General features: G+C 47.5%; 1 protein-coding gene across 5 annotated transcripts in view; it reads left to right on the top strand.

The window, feature by feature from the left end:
• zmiz1a (zinc finger, MIZ-type containing 1a) overlaps window positions 1-17,243 on the top strand; it is a 97,840-nt gene that overhangs the window by 69,375 nt on the left and 11,222 nt on the right. For 2 of the 5 annotated variants that reach the window (XM_076160317.1, XM_076160318.1), the window contains 2 exons: window positions 1,455-1,568; window positions 4,133-4,238. In XM_076160317.1, the coding sequence (XP_076016432.1) occupies window positions 1,455-1,568; window positions 4,133-4,238 (220 nt within the window). The other 3 variants (XM_076160322.1, XM_076160319.1, XM_076160320.1) reach the window with 3 other exon arrangements.

The following is a 17,243-nucleotide window of genomic DNA, read 5'->3' as shown; positions in this document are numbered from 1 at the left end:
CGTGCCTCCCGTCAAGCGCCGATCGTGTCAGATTATGATCACTCGTCTCCGAAAGATTCCTCTCCTCCCCCTCTCTCTCTCTCTCTGACTTTCTCTCGCTCGCTCTGCTTCTCTTCATCAGCCCAAACCGCAGTCACCTCTCTGCCACCAAACGGAAAGATCTGCGTCTCAGCTAACCCGGGAACTGAGCTGCAGATTTAATGATGTTCCCCCGACAACCAACCACTGATACAAACCCACTAAGGAGTCTACTATTTTCTGCCTCTCCCCGTGAACTTTTTTTGTTTCTGAGCTTAGTTACAGTTTAGTTTTGGCGTAAACGAAGCTAAATGTCTCTTGTTGTCTCTGAGTTTATCTGCGACACATCTGCAGTCTCCTGGTGTGACACGATGCTTCCCTTCACGCTAGACCAGGAAGTTCTTGGTGCCTAGAAAGTCTGCACGGGATCTTTTTTTGCGGTGGAAACACTGAATGGTTCCCGATTTGTCCCCAGCACCAACACCAGGGGAGCAGAGGGAGGGGGGGTCTAAGGGGGGGGCGCTAAGGGATTAACAGTAATGCTTAATCTTCTCACATCACAAAAGCTGAGTCACTCCGGGCCTCTCTTGAAACTCATCATATCATTGGTGCTCGGGGGGGATTTTCTCAGTGGGCGGGTCCCGGGCTTGGCGTGTTCGGCCAGTTTGGCTCCAAAGCACTTTTGTCAGGCGCCGCCAAAAGCTTCCCTTTCAAAAAGCTCACCTCTGCTGCCCCCTAAAGACAATAGCTCTACCTTCTCTGCGTGGAGGCACAAAACAAGACGGCGCAGCCCAGATGAGGATAATAAACGCTTTAAAGTGGGCTCAGGCCGGGCCGCTATACAAGCCGCAGCTCTGAGCTATTAACCTGCTGAGCCGTGAAGAAAGGGAGCCCAATTTTAAAACTGCTTATTGTGAGGAGGCCTCAGACAGTGGGAAGAAAAGACTCCACTGTTTCAGCCCCCAATGGATAAGAGACAGACAGGGAGACAGAAGACAGAGAGAGATTAGACGACACACACCAGCGCCGGACACGGAGAGCCCGGGCTCCGTTACGTTTTCCGAGGACGGGCGGCGAACGAGCGGGAGAGCGAGGAGCACCGGAGGGGTGGATTTGGTTGCGGCGCGGGTCACAGGGTTGAGGGCTGGAGTGAGGGAGGGGTGTTGCCAAGAGAGATTACCAAGAAACACTGGCATCATTGTTGATATGGGTGTGATCTCCTTCCCACAATGCAGCAGGAGCCCAGCGTGGGCGTAGGCTGGGAGGAGACCGGGGTCCTCGCGGGGTCGTGCAGAAACACAAGGCGTTAAATCGAGTCAGGCCGTGAAAAGTGTTTGGGTTTGGGTGTTTTTACAATTTGTAGGTAACTTGGAGAAGAACTCACTCATTCTCTCTCTCTCTCTCTCTCTCTCTCTCTCATTGTTTCCTAACCGCAGCACTTACAGAACCCGGCCAACTTCCACTCGGCGGCCACGGAGCTGCTGGACTGGTGTGGAGATCCCCGGGCCTTCCAGAGACCTTTCGAGCAAAGCCTCATGGGATGCCTGACGGTACGCAAACACTCATTATGGTTTAGTGTCGGAGCTTTCAGGTACTTTTGAGGCAGACGCCAGCAAAAACAGTAATTAGAGACGCTTGGTGCTCTTGTCGGATCGACGGGGTGACGTGTCCACTTCATGACTCGCTGCTGACTTTGGGATCACATGAATACATCGTACTCATTAAAGTATCACCACTAAAATCACATACACACATATTTTTCTGTCACACATTCTTTCCTTGTTCCATTATTCCAGGGTTGGAACACCAGGAATCTTCCAGGTCCTGATGGGGATTAGCGACCCAATCATTATTGACGTTCTGGGTCCTTTACTGTACATTGAGTGGACATAGTTACACTCTCACAGTCTCCCAGCTTCTACAGTCTACAATATCTACTTTTTCCACTGCTCTGTTTTCCATAAGTGACAGTAGGAACAGGTTTAGGGTGAAAGCGCTCCAGCTTGATACGGTGTGGAACAGTTATCCAAGGCAGCTGCTGGGGCCGTCAGGGGCCAGTGACAGAGGTTAAAGTCCTTGTCAGCCGATGTTCCTTACAGGCATGCACACACACACACACACACACACACACAGAGAGAGAGAGAGAGGGTTTTGTGCAGCCACTCACCTCTGACTAACCCCTCTCAGTTCACCAGTTACCACTCATTGATTTGGGCACAGGGCCTACAGATCTAAACCACATCTGTGCGAGAGCAGACACACACACACACACACACACACACTTCCACACACTCAGCTATACATACGAGAGCCGTTTAAAGCAGAGGATTTACAATTTCATGCATTTATCACTGAAATCAGTCTTTGGGAGAGGAAAAAAATGAAGGAGCGTTGTCCTCGGTTACAGTGGCAGTGTGAGCAAACAGATAAACGGTCATTAATGTGTAAATCACAATCCGAGCCTCTTACAGGGCTGATAAAGAGCCAGACTGCGGGGCCCACCACTGAGCCGGCTCTCAGCGTGGGGCTGTTTTCATCTCCTAAATTGTTTAATCAGACTGAGAGAGTAAATGAGTGCTTATCTGGAGCGTTAAAGGAATCCCAGCATTCCTCCAAAGGTTTTTGTCATTGTGAATATATCAGCGATGGCAGCAGAAGAACCTTTTCTTCCTTTTATGGCCCGAACAAGCGGCCGGCTCACTCGGCACCGAGATATTTATCTGTGATATTTCTGGTATGAAGCAATTGTGCTCCCAAGTAGTCAAATGTTTTCTTTTTTTGTTGAATGACTGGTAGAGTCTGGTAACGATGCTTCAGTTTAAGTTATTAGCACTTAAGTCATCTCAAGTGTCAATCGTAAAAGTACTCAGTTTATGCCTTAATAAAGAGGGGAAAATTGAAATTGGAGACACAAACGGTCATGAAATTCCTGCGTTGTGTCGGCCTGGAAATGTTTTGTAAGATAATGAAAAATCCCCCCAAAAACAGGAAAACAATAAAGGGTCCACTTGTTAAGGCCCTTTGGATTTTTCTTACTTTATCCTTTGCTAATGACCTCTTCATACTGTGTTCCTCCGCGTTGGCGAAGGTTAAAAACCCTCCCTTTCCCGTCAGTTTGGAGACGGAGCAGGCGCCGGCTGTGAGGTTTCCATCATTCCTTTGTGTTAAGGACTTCAAAAAGAGGCTGAACACTTGCAGGACATGAAGCAGGAGGCCGGGGAGACGCTAATGTAACGATAAAAGCGACGCTGAGTGACAGTAAACAGGACTCAGGAGGCTCAGGGGTAAATCATTATTAAAAGGGAAACCCCTTTGCTTTTATCTGCGTAACAGATGACAACTCTTCTGCTCCCCCTGACCTCAAAACACACATTACCATTAACAAGGTCAGCTGGGTGCCTTTTACTGAGCCGGCGCCGATCATAAAGCAGCCTGTCACGGCCGGTATGGCTGCCTGAGCGCCGCACGGTACAATATGTAGAGCAGCGGCGTTATATAGAGTTTATTTCGATGAATTTAATCAAGAGATCATCATACTTCTGTTGCAGTGAATCACATTTAATCTGTCAGAAGGTGTCAGGGAGACGTGGACACACACACACACACACACACACACACACACACACAAGCGGCCATTTTGACCGTCAGTTACTTCACGTTGGCATCAGACAGGTCGACGCCCACAGAGGCTCACGTAGATTAAGAGTGCTTCACCCTCATAAGCCTGTTTGAGCTTCACTGCCCTGTGAGGACGTGTGTGTGTTGCTGTCGATCATTAAACGTCTCAGTTAGTGTGTAAACTGTCACATGTTAAAGCAAATAGTATAAATAGGGACCAACATGAGTCACAACTTCCTTAATTGTCCTTTAATCATTGTTTCTCAATCTATGGTGTGTGTACCACCTGTGGTACTTGTAGGTGAAATCTTGGTCAATCAGGTCAATCAGGTCTTGGACACGTCCGAGACACTAATCTTTCTAATTATGGTGTTAACATGTAGTCTAGAAAGAGAAATGATTACCTTAATCAGAGTGGAATTGAGGTCTGTGCTTAATGAAGAGCGAGCAGCGCCTCAAACCTGCCATGCTGATGATCCTTCGGTGTCTTCTTCAGGTGGTGAGTCGCGTGGCAGCTCAGCAGGGCTACGACTTGGACCTGGGCTACAGGCTGCTGGCTGTTTGTGCCGCCAACAGGGACAAATTCACGCCCAAGTCTGCAGGTAAGAGCCGCCCCGCCCGTCTCACCCCACACGCCCGCCGCTGCATGAACACATCTCCTCCCATCTGCTGCCGTGGATGACGTGTAATGGCATTGTTCTTCATGCTGTCATCATTCACTTTTCCTCACGTGAACGAGAACAAACCGCTTAAACAAATCATCATATTGGCTCGAAGTCACGATCCATTGTTTGCCGTTTGACTGCACAGTGTAACCCCGAGCACTTAACAGGAAGTAGCAAGATGTTTTGCGGGCAGAAATGCAGAATCCTATTATCAGACTCCCTGACTTTGCAAATTTAGTTCCTTTCAGCATGAATACCTTGGACAATTACAACAATAACAATTTGCGGTTTGGCAATTGTGTCATTTGTACAAATAGTTGGGACCACAGACATCACAGCAGCGCCTGTAGAGCATTAGAATGTCAGATATTTTTAGTTTCATTAAACATTAATGTGCTATTGAGATGAGCTGTCTGGGTGGTAGCCTCACAGAAAAAAAAGTCTTTCCACACACATTTACACAACTGTGCACACACCCACACACATGCACTCACGCACATAGGGAGAGAGAGAAAGAGAGAGAGAGAGAGAGAGAGGGCAGTAATGCTATCCTCAGACTTTTACCTATCAAATCCAATTTCCCCCCCGATCCATACCTTCCCTCCACCTCCTACAATCCTGCAGGAGAAGCCTCTTTTTGTGCATTTGTCAAAGTGAAACATGCACAGGCTGGAGGGCAGAGAGAGAGCGAGAGAGACAGAGAGAGTGAGAGACACAGACAGTGAGAGAGAGAGAGACACAGAGAATGAGAGAGATGGATGGGCGGCCTGAGAGGTGTCACTAATGCGTGTTGGACCGCTCGCTCTGTCTGACAGAAACCTGACAAAGCCATAGCCAGCCAGTCAGAACACAGCAAACGTATTCGCCAGCGCTTTCACAAGTCAAATATTTCTGATGTAACTGTCCGTCCGTCTCTCTGACAAGGTGAACATGTCGCTGTTTCCATAACAGGAAGCGCTGCGACAGAAATGACAGTAAAGCTCCGAAACGGTATCTCATAACTCCTCATACGTGCTGCAGTGTGTCGCAACCGTACACGCACCAGCGCAGAAGTACAAATGTATCTGTTTCTGCTCTTTCGTGTTCACAAGGTCCTGATATGAACTGAATATCCTCTTTCAGTTGTGGTGGGAAGCATCTTGTTGGGAGGAACTTAAGTGGGCAGACAGACGTCAGTGTTCCATATTGATTGCTGTATTTCTCTCTCTCCGTCTGTGTTCCTGTGTTGGGATAATGTGATTGTTGTCCAGGCATGGCTCGGCCTGGCTGTCTAGGCCCACTGACAGTCAGAATCATCTGCAGGGCTGCTGATGGTTCTGGGATCTAATAGAAGACAGCGCTGTGTTTCTGGAAGGGCTGTTTACGCACCGCCGACAAATGGGAGCTGTAGTGTAATTATGTGGAGGCAGGGATGGGAGATATGATGCGGTCAGTCATCAGGGCGGGCGGGCAGGCGGGCCGTCAGGGGTGGGAGGCAGATGTGACTCAGGGCAAATCTTACTCACTGAGCGTCAGTCTTTACCTCGCTTACAAGGACGTCTGTCTGAGCGAGGAGACGGGGGGGAGGCGACAGAGGACACAGGATGCTGATTTACCCTTTAGCCCCGTAGGGAAGAATGCTACTTTCACATCGTCCGCACATTTCCTGTTGTGCTGTTCTTATTCTGCCACTCTAGGCGCCGGTACGGAGCTCTGTTTTTGTCCCGGAGACCTGCAGTTATAAATCTGGAGCGTTCACCATGAACCGTCGTTTGTCTTGATTTAGCAGGCAACAACTGAGACTGAAAGGAAAAGTGAAACAAAAACAACTCAGATTTGTCACCAGAAAAAGTTTGCTTGAGGTCTTTTGTGCGTTCACGTCAAAGTGTGTGCATATTCAACCGTTATTCGTGAAGTTGTCCCGGCTCCTCCCACTTCCTCTTGCCTGGTGCTACAACGCCACTCAGGGGAAAGACCTGGAACCTGGAAGTCCCTTTAATCAGTGTTTTTTCCTCTTTTTATAGCGATTGTTCATCATTTAAAGCTGTCTCCAAAAATGGGCTCATTGGAACCACTAATGGGGCTTTAAAACGCAGAGGTGAATGTGGCCGTCTGTGTGGCCATGTTTCAACTGTGTGTACTGTATGTGTGTGTGTGTGTGTGTGTGTAAAATTGTGCAGCTCCAGCACAATGGTCTGACAGCCGGCATGGCGACAGAGGGCTGCGCGTCTGACACCTGAGAGCCCAGACGAGGGCAGGGAGTCTGGGATGCTCTCTGCAGGATCCTCCGGGGAAGAGCCAGACTCCTCAAAGTGCTGATCAATCACACTGACGCTTTCTTTTAGAGCTCAGAAGAAGAAATTGATAAAGCAATTATGGCGGTCTTTTCTTTACGCAGTGACACGTAGACACACACACACACACACACGGCACGACCTGAACCTCCACAAGCTCCAGCCGACGATCACGTGGTCTTCACACGGAAACAGAGCTTCACAGCCCACGTGAAAACTGGTAGCACGTAACCTGACAAAGTTGACAAGCAGAAGTCGACATGAACGACATGAAACACACCTACAGGGAACGTTTAGAGGGGACAACCCTGACACAACTTCAAAACCTGGGCTGTAGTTGTTAGATATAATTGCTAATCTAGGTGTTATAAGCCTTTAATGTGTTATATCTAATGATCTGAAGTGTGTGTGTGTGTGTGTGTGTGTGTGTAGACCTCTGAGAGCTGTATTAAACACACACCAGTCTGCTTCATTACAAAGACACAAGCATGATGTTTGGCTGCTGTCAGCTTCAGACGACAATAAATCACATCGTTCATGTAGTCTGTGGACGGTTTGACTGGTTTGTGTCAGTCACCCTGCCTGTCTGTCACCCTGCCTGTCTGTCACCGCTTCACTTTGTTCCTCTTCCCATTTTGAGTTTGCGAGCATCACAATTAGCAGAATAGCGTTTGAATGAAGCAACCCAACCGCTGTTTGTGTTGCAGCCGATCCCAGCGTCTGTCGCTAGAGAGACAGGGCACACGGTAGAGACAGACAGGCTCGTTCATGCCTGCAGGCTGTTTCTGAGTTTGCACTTCACCCACCTACACACACGAGGAGAGCTCCTGCAGCCCGCTTCAGCTGCTTCAGTGATTTCTGGTTGACCACCACGCCGGCCGCTGCTCACTGAGAAGCTCGGGTTTGTAATTGGCTGAGCTGAGATGACATAATGCAACAAATTCCTTAAGTTTATGCAGTTAAAGTACGTCAACAAACACGTTAGCAGACTGAACTGGAAGCGTGACGGTGGAGGAGAAGCGAACAAACACATAACAAATAACTCAAGGATTCTCATATTAAAGTCATTATAAAGCATGAATCACTTTGTTTTGCATGTGTAAGATTTATATTTTCAACATGCCTCGTCATCCTCGGGAGTAAAGTGTGTTACTGTTGGAGTGACTGCCGTGTTTCCATGGATCCCTCCGTCCCTGGAGACGACGCGTGTTCCTTCTTGTTGCTGCTCGTTATAGAAACAACAATTCACTCGTTCGTGTCGACATGGGGAAGATATAGAAGTAAACTCTGGTAATGATTATTTAATCCTGGAGAGGTAAATCTCACACACATGTGCGCACACACACTCCACCCTTCGCCTCTGATGTGAAAGAATGTCCTGGCAGATCCGGGGAATGCTGCGCTCAGTAAATCAACATAGCGTGCAATCTGCCGTTTAACGTCAGGAAAGCAACCGATCTGCTGTCAGTGATGACAGATAACTTCCAGGGCGCGGCTGCAAGTAACCCTGTGTCCTCTGACAGAACACACACACACACACACACACGCACACACACAAAAGCTCACACAGCAACCTGTAACAGCTATTAGTCTGCAATCGGACAGAAAGAAGGACCATGCAGACCATAAGTGGACTGTCCCATGTTGGACTCGGCCGGGTGTGTGTGTGTGTGCGCCGGGTCTGTTTCCTGTCTCTGGGGTTCACACAGGCCTTCTCTCTCTCCGACAGCCTGACAAGTCCTCCACTTATCCATCTCAAATTACTCCGTCTTGATTGATTTTCTCACCCTGACGTCTTCCTCCCCGCCCTTCTTTTCCCCTCCCCTCACATTGCTCCGTGTGTGTGTGTGAGCCGGAGGAAGGTATGCATGTAAGCCTCCTTTGTTACTGACCCAATCAACCTTACAGACTTTTATATTTAATTACTGCTGAGTAAGAGCAGCACGCTGAATTATTAACAGGATCCAGGTTTTATTTTTAGCCGGCGGGCCTCTTCCTCTGACACTCTCCAGCAGCTCCGCCTGAGATGATGAAACCCCTCTGCAAAACCTTTCAAACTTCTCTTTAACTTTCCGGGGGTAAAGCTCGCCGGGAGACGCTTATTAGTTAGTCGGTGGTATTCTCTCCGGCGTCTGGACGATCGAGCCTCTCCATCACGTCGCTCTTAATTGGTTCGGTTTACACAAGTGAAAGTAAATGCAATTTGTTCGTACGGCAGCAGTTTGCACCCTGAACACAACGCCACTTTGTACTCGTCAAAACCTGATGAGCAAATGATTTAAATCCTCCTTTTGTTCGGAAGAGGGGGGGGTGACTTATCTGGCACCCGCGCCTCTTGTCTTCCCCCCCCCCCCCCCCACGCCTGTTGTCCCCCGAGGGCCCGGACACACCCTTTTCTAAAGTTCTATTTCGGTCCCAACAATGCCTCCCTTGTGTGTGTGTTGCGTGTGTGTGCGTGTGTTTCAAGTCGGCACGGGATATTTGTTGGAACGCTCGTTGACTGAGTCCATCCGTCACATGAAAGCTTCACAAAAGAAAAGAAACGCTCACCGTTGCCTCAGAAACTGTTTTCCTTTGACCTTTGACCCCTGAACCTGTCCTACAGTAACTCCCAGGTGCCTTATCTGATAAATGAATGCAGTACATCTCCAGGATGCTACAACAAAAACACCTCAGTGATGGAGTTTGGATGTAAAGGACCTGAAGGACCTGGCGTTAAGTGAAATGGCTGTGTTGTCGCTTTAAGAGCAGCAGCAGAGAAGATGAAGTCAGTGTGTAAACTCTGATGAGATTCACCCACGCTGTGCCTCTCCCCCTTTGATCCGGTGGCACACACACAAACACACACAGACACACACACTCAGATCCCTCCACTGCTGTCTGACGTGTTTTGTTTGTTAGATTTACAAACAGGCCTCTGACTGAGACATAAATGTTGTCAGGTTGAGATCGTCCAGCGGGCAGGAAATCCCGTCTTTGATGACACTAATGACTCACTACATGCACACCCCTCTCTCTCTCATACACTCTCTCTCTCTCTCTCTCTCTCTTCCTCTCTCTCCCTCATGCATTGCCTCGTAGAACAAGCTCCACCCACTTTTGCTAGTTTGCAATCTGAGCTTGCAACATTTTTTTGCCTCCTCTCGTCTTTGTTTTGCCCTTTCTGACAGATCAGTGGCCACATTGCCGGATTGTAAGTGCATGCCTGCGTGTGTGTGTGTTGTGTGTTGTGTAAGTGTGTGAGGAACAGGCAATTGAACACATCGATAACAACACGTCACATCAGAGGTGAGAAGTACAGGAATTTCTTGTCTTCTCTATCTCTGCCACTGTTTGTCTGCATCAGCTCGGTGCCTTTATCTCTCTTTCTCATCCTCCCTCCTCCTCAGCTGCCTCTTCTGTTCCCTCCGTCTATTTCTCTCTCTTCCTCTCTCTCCCTCCTCCTCCTCCTCCTCCCCCTCCCCGCCGTCTCCAGAGTGCGTTGGAGCCGGTAGCAGGTACAGCAGGAGCCCATTAGCGCAGCGCGCCGCTCTGATTGGATAAGCCGGAGAAACCGGGAGACTGCCTCTGAATAATTGATGTGCATTGTGCAGACACTGGACAGGGGAAGGAGAAGGATCAGAGAGCAAGAGAAGAGAGAAAGAAGAAGAGTAGCAGGAGGAGGAGGAGGGAGAAGTAAGAAAGAAAGAAAGAGTGAGCAGAGTAAAGGGATATGTGGAGGGAGTGAGAGTGATAAGGTGCAGACAGGAGCAGCAGAAGCTTGAAGAGTTGCCACCGGCCTCTGCAGGGAACCGGAGCGATTGTGACACTTGAGTCTTTTCTCTGCACAATGAGGAGAATCAGATGAGATGTGCAGGGACTTAACTTGGCTCTGGGTAAGTGCAGGTGTGTGTGTGTGTGTGTGTGTGCGTTGTTAGCGTGTGTGTATCTTTGCACAAAACTATTTACTCCACGAGGCGAGTGAGTGTGTATGCATGTGTGCAAATTAAAAGATGGGGCATCAGGGGTTAATAGAGGCCAAAGCAGGAGTTGATTTAGGTGTGTTTAGGCGTTAGAAGATGCAATTAGATTCGCTGTAATTGGAAGCGCGTCGGTTTGTCCGGGGTCAGATTACGGCCCTGATGCAGAAATATCAGTTGCACCCACGCTGTCACACTGTTGGGTCCATGGTCTCTGTACATGCAGCCATGATGGACACACACGGGTGTGTTAGCTCTGCTGGACCACTGCAGTCTGACTGAGCCGACACATGACAGGATCAGGAGGGATCAGCTGACCACAACTTGACCTACATGCTGCTCTGCCATTGGGTCATTCTCAGTGTGTGTGTGTGTGTGTGTTTGTGAGGAAAAGATTTCTTCTTCTAACAATAAGACTTTGGACTTTTGCAGTTTTGGAAGTTTACTGTGAGTTTGTCTACAAAAAAGTTCAAACTCATAGACAAAGTTTGATGACATCATACAGAATTTGTAGGACCTGGGCCACAGAGTGGGCAGGGAAAGCTTGTGTCCGACCAATCAGAGCCGTCCTTTCTATTAGTCCCTGAGCCGTTGGAGATTACCTGCCTGTGCTGGAGTAGGAGCTAAAAATGGGGCCTGAGAACATTCCTGCAGTGTACGTGCGTCACGTCACAGCGTTCCACCTTAATGCGCCGAACGTTTACGTGCACGCCTTACTCCAATCAGTATTATCTGTACTGTAATTAAGGCAAAGTATGAGGAAGAGCTACACATTAAAGGATTCCAAATTCGCAGCACACTTAGCGTCATCAGAGAATAAGGAGCACGATTACAATGTTCATCTATATCATCTAAGCCTGTCACTCACTGTACGCTTACTTTGATTCATGTCCATTTTCGTTCCCATTGAGGCCTGTAAACCTCAAGTTTGAAACAGTTTATCACCTTACTTGGACTATAATGGAAGTTTTAATGACTGACACCAATTCAGGCGATATTACACACTCTCTGTGGCAGATTGATGTAAAAACATGACAGCATGGCTTCCTCTGAAGTGTGTGTGGAGCTGCAGCACTTCCTGTTAGCCTGAGCAGGGTACAAACCGCCGAAACCTCCTGCGCCCACACACACACACACACACAGACACAGACACACTCCCAGCCCCCCAGGCTTCCTCTTTTCTCTCTGGCTGTCGGTAGTGTGTGTGTGTGTGTGTGTGTGTGCGTGTGTGTGTGCGTGTGTGTGTGTGTGCGTGTGTGTGTGTATGTGTCACTTCCTCCCTACACCCCCCCAGTGACCCGCTATGACTGCACTCCTCTCTCATCAGGCTGCTTAGTGATTCATTCATGACATTTGGAGCTGAATGTGAGCAGCCCACGTTTCTTCTTCGTTCGGACCCTCAGTGACTCACCGACACGCTCTCGTCCCTTCTCGTCCCTTGAAAGCAAGTGGCCGTGTGACGAGGCACATTCAGGAACCATCTCTGAGCTCTCTGTGCCTCGGGCATATGCGTTTCATCTCAGGAAGTGTAGGAAGCAGCAGCACCATGCTCAAGCATACTCCTCGCAGATGACTAATAGGCCTCTTAACCTCTTAACCTCTTAACCTGCAGGGAAAATTATGACTATTCTAGCTCGACTGAGCTGATTCTGGCACTCAGCATCTTATACGATACATTGTTTCGTTTTTCTTCATGAGACCCTCAGTAATAAATGTAGACAAACATTTCTCACATGGACGATTGTTGGATGAAGGCACATCAACATATTTCTGCACAAGAAGATACCTCTGAGTGTTCTGTGCTTTTGTTTCTTTGAAGAGAGAGCGAGCGTGTTTTGGTTCAGACACTCAAGTGTGTTGTTGTTGATAAATCAGCAGTCAGAAGCTTCTGCATACTTTGATGTGAGAGGCTACAACAGAGAGTTTGCTGGATTAACAATTATGTTGAAGGAACCTGGAAGTCCTCTATATCATCAATTTTCTTGTATTTTCTGTTTGTTGCAATAATTAAGATTTTTGACCTAGAAAGGTGATTAAACCCATATTGAGTTGGTTAATTACATCCATAACTAATCATAGCTCCAGTCCAGGTTTTTCTCCCCACATCTCCTCCTCTATGACTCCTCCCATACCTGTAACAGACGCACTGCTGGAATTTCATCACTTTTTAATCATGTTGTCGTATTATAAAACGGCAGCCCCGGGAAATCTCCTCGATTGTGTTCTTCACCCTAATGGTTTCATTGAAGGAACAACAGCGCAAGATGAAAGACGTATTGTGGGAGCAGAGGAAAGTAGCGTGTCTGCTTATAATTAGGTGTGTGATATTCACCAGTTCCCCTCCAGTGGCGGGGAGCTGTGCGTGCCTGATAAGAGCACAGCTTGGCGCCCTCTGATGTTCTTCCTCGCTGTGTGAGGTTCTCAACACACAAGCGCCATCGCTGTTTGTTTACTCGATAACACGTTCCTCAGTAACCACACTTTAACGCAGCGTTTTCCCGCTTTCTGTCTACGTGTGCTTCTGTGTATTTGAGGGATGATGATGATGATGATGCGTGGATGTGTGTGTGTACTGTATGTGTGATGACTGCAGGTCATCTATTATTAGTGCAATGTTACGATCATCAGTGTTCCTGACTGCAGGCTTTGTCGTGTGCAGACTCGCAGAAACACCTGCCACTCAATTTCACTGCAGGATGTAGGTCAAATCTCAATGTCATCACTTGTGTCGTAACAAAGTAACACTACAGTTCTGGCGTAAGCTGGAAAAGTCCAAACCTTTGCTGGTGGTAGCTTTACAAAAGTGAAGATTTGCTTGCACCTTTGCTGTAATTCGTGACAGCCATTGCTCTCCTTAACTAGCCTGAAATATAAGTAGATTAGTTTAAAAGGTAACAAACTAGAGTGCATGCCGCCTCCCAACTGCTTCACAGTAATAGTAGCAGTCTACTTCCGGCTCAGTTCTGCATTCGTACGGGTGAAATCGCTTGTGTTTGGGGATCTCTTCCTTGGTGCTACAACCTGGCAACTCTTGCTGGTCGTTCTGGGCGCCTGCGTGCGAAACAGCAGGACCTTGGAGGCCACGGTGAAAATAGGCGGGAGATGACATCACAAGTCATGGAGGTATCACGTGGTAAACCTCTCTCAAGAGAAAGCAAAGACTATGTTAGTAAATAAACAATATTTTTCCGGATTCTCTAAAGACGTTTGCATGCTGCTGAATCAGCATCATCTCAGCTACACATGAGTGGTTGTTGCATGTTTCTGCCCTACTTGTTCTGTCAAAGAACTCCATTCATGTTCCCCCTGCCCAAGCGGAAACTGCTGTCATTGACGGTCCATCACGGGATAAATATGCCTTTTTTTCTCAGCTGAAATTGCTGTGAAACCTTTGAAACAGACAAAAGACCAAAACACCAAAGCCAACCAAACTTAAGAAATGTCATCTCGAGTCATGCAAGCATTTACCGCTTTGTTCCCTGGGCTGTGACCCACCTTTAGGTTTGGTCAAATCAATCCAACCAGCCATGAGTTGCACCACCAGTATTTCTCTATTTGGGTGTTGACTTGAGGATGAATTTCAGGGCGTAAGTGTGCCTGAGGATTTGTGCTTTAATTTGACAAATGGACCCTGTCAGCTTTAAGCACTGACTGACTCAATGCCAGCAAGACGAGCAGAGAGCGTCTGAGTCACCAATGACACATAAAAGCACCTATAAATACTTCGCCCAGAGACGTCATTATCAAGCCGGCAGCAGTCGGACTAAAGCAAACCTGAAATAACGCCGAGGCCGCAGTAGTGTTGTAGTGTTGTGTGTCTCCAGTCGGATCGAGCTGTGATACTGCATTATGTTTGGTGTTCATGCTGATTCTTATCACTTTTCCTCCCCTCCCCCGATTAAAATGTGTAATTTGAACCCCACAGAAACCAGCACCTGCAGGAGATGTCAGAGTGACTCAGGTAGAGCTACCTAACCTCCCTCCCCTCCCCTCCCCTTCCCCCCCTCCCCTCTCGGGCTGCAGCATCTCTTGGCTTGTGACCCACGCACATCTTGGGGAGGAGAGGATCCGCCCACTCCCTCCATCTGTCTAGCATCCATTCATCCATCCATCCATCCATCCATCCTCTCCCCCCTCTTTCTGCAGACGTCTTGGCACAGTGCCAGAGGTCGCAGTTTCCAAATTTGCCATTAGGTTTTTTTATGCAAATGAGCCAAATTATCAAAGAAAGTTAACTGTATATAAGCCCTTTAAGCTTTAAGTATTTATACGGCATACATACATAAGGCTTGCAGCATGAGCGATCACAACGCTAACTTTCGCATCGCAGAGGTCATGTTTGTCCCACATGCTTACTCTGAAGTCCCTCTATAACCTGGAACTAGAACTCGTTTACAGACTGCTACACTGCGACACAAACACAAACATCTCCTGATGTTTTTTGGACACCTAGGGGTGATTAAGAGCAACAGCGCAACTATAAAGATGGTCTGAATACATCTAACAACCGCAGGACACAAAATGGCAGTTTTCCCAACGTGAATTGCGATAGTATCAAGCTATCATCACAAAGATCCCAAACTGTGCTGTGATTTGCTGCGAGCCTAACGTACAGCACACAAAAAGCTTTTTGTAGACCGTATAGGAGTATCTGCGAGTACTCGTCGGCCCAGTTTTGGTTCTGCGCGTCTCTCTGAGGCATGTTTGACTTGTTTTGCCTCCAAGCTGTCGAGACTAAAGCCCATTTGACACGCCCTTCTTTTTAGCAGAAGTTGGCAGACGCGAGAGAGGGTAGGATGGGGGATATCATTGACTGCTTCAGTGGCATCCATTACACTTCTGAAAACAGCATGACTTTTTTTTTTACTTCACAGGATTTTATATCTCCTTCATATCCTTATTTTGCATATTTTGTACCCACTCAGCACAGATCTACCTGCCAATGTTTTCCAGACCTCCTCCTATGATATCTCTTGTAAATCGCATCTTATTTTAAATCATCCCACACATCATCTCAGCAGGCTTCTATGTGCAGTGCTGCAGTGTTCATGCTCAGAGACGATGTATTTTTTTTCGTGTAGTATTTTTTCTTTTGTCTGTGTTGTCGTCACCAAAAGTAGAGCTGCATGAACAGTGTAAGATGTCTTCATCAAAGCTTGGTGTGACTCGTCTGGCTTGTGCAGAAAATGAATACACACTGTATGAAAAATGAAGCTTAGAGATAAACGCAGACACTGGCAGACATCAAGGACTCACAATTTGGCATGACTAACGTGTGTGAGGATGTATGTGCAGGGTGTCTATGGTCATGAAAATCCTGGAAAAAGTTGTGGAATTTGAAAATGTGTTTTCCTGGCCTGGAATGTTTTGGAAAATGATGAAATCTTGTATCCCATCTTGTAATATTGACATGTCAAGATAGAAGCTGAGAAGGGAAAAGGGCTAAGATCAGGCGCAGACTTACGCAAGACTGTCATGGAGCAGGTTTGTTTACATCTTAAAGTGAATATAATATGAAATAATACAGGAAAAACAAATCCCTCTGGGGCCAGGTCAAAAGGTTAATATTGCAGTTTAGTTCATAGATGGGAGAGTGTGTCTCGGTCACTTCATGGCATGTACATGACGCATACACCCACACACACACACACACATTTAAACAGTCCTCGAATCAGTTCCTAAGCATTTTGTCATGGTTTAGCTGGTTGATGATGTTCGATAGCATACAGCTTTTGCCACATGCAGATTCTTTCACACAAACACACACAACACTGTCAGGGTTCACAGTAATTAGCATCAGGGTTTCCTTGTAAAAGAGGACTCGTACACACACTCTGTCATTAGTTAATGGGCCTTGCAGCCGGTTACCAGGGCTTCCTCTCCCTGCCTTCTGCTCCCACAGGGGCTGGGCCCGAGGTGAGAAGGAGCCGAGGCTTTTGATCGCAGCCATGCAGCTTTAAACACAGCCGGGATGAGCAGAGTCCATATGTCTCCAGGCATTACTCAATTAAAAGCCACAGCTTCTAAGAAACTGAACTGCGGTGAACGGCTTCAGGAGCGCTTGCTGCAAAATCAGCTTAGGCTCTGCCCGGTGTGCTGGTAGTGGACAGCAGAGCAGCTGTTAGGAAGAGGTCCCTCTGTCAAAGCCCATTGCAGAGAATCCAATAAAGCACCAACAGCTTCAGACTGAGCCACTAAGGCTTAAATGTCATTGAAGTCTGTTGCCACCCAGAGACGCAGGCTTACTTTGTTATAGTGTACGTTGTAAAGAGTAGCAGTGTGATTTTGAGAATATTTCCAGCTGCTTTTTTACATCTCGGCTTGGAGTTGTAATTTGCATGACGAGTGAGATGAACCCAGATAGACCTAGTTACTGGATTTGTAACGTATCAGCTGCTGCTTAGTGTTATGGAGCTGCAACATCTCTCCATCCTCCCCAGCTGTGTCGCGTCAACATATTATAAAATGAGGTTTATGAGTCTTTTTCAGTAGATTATGAAGCATACATAGTCTCATTTTACAGAAATGTCCCCTTGTGGTACGCGTTGCTATTTTTCGGAGCTATTGGTGAAAATGTTTAATGTCCAAGTGATGGAGGCACAGTTTGTGGGTTCACATGATCTGATAGCAGCTGTGATGGCGTTAAACACGGGCGACTGCGTGGTGAAAACAAGGTCGCGCATGCTTCGCTAAGCTTTGTAAATACAAGG

This window comes from Genypterus blacodes, unplaced genomic scaffold, assembly GCF_046128005.1.
Source record: "Genypterus blacodes isolate CSIRO-AG114 ecotype Tasmania unplaced genomic scaffold, CSIRO-AGI_Gbla_v1 ptg000105l_1, whole genome shotgun sequence".
NCBI lineage: Eukaryota > Metazoa > Chordata > Actinopteri > Ophidiiformes > Ophidiidae > Genypterus > Genypterus blacodes.
Note: the sequence above shows the minus strand (reverse complement) of the source record. Positions and strands in the feature narration are given on the sequence as shown.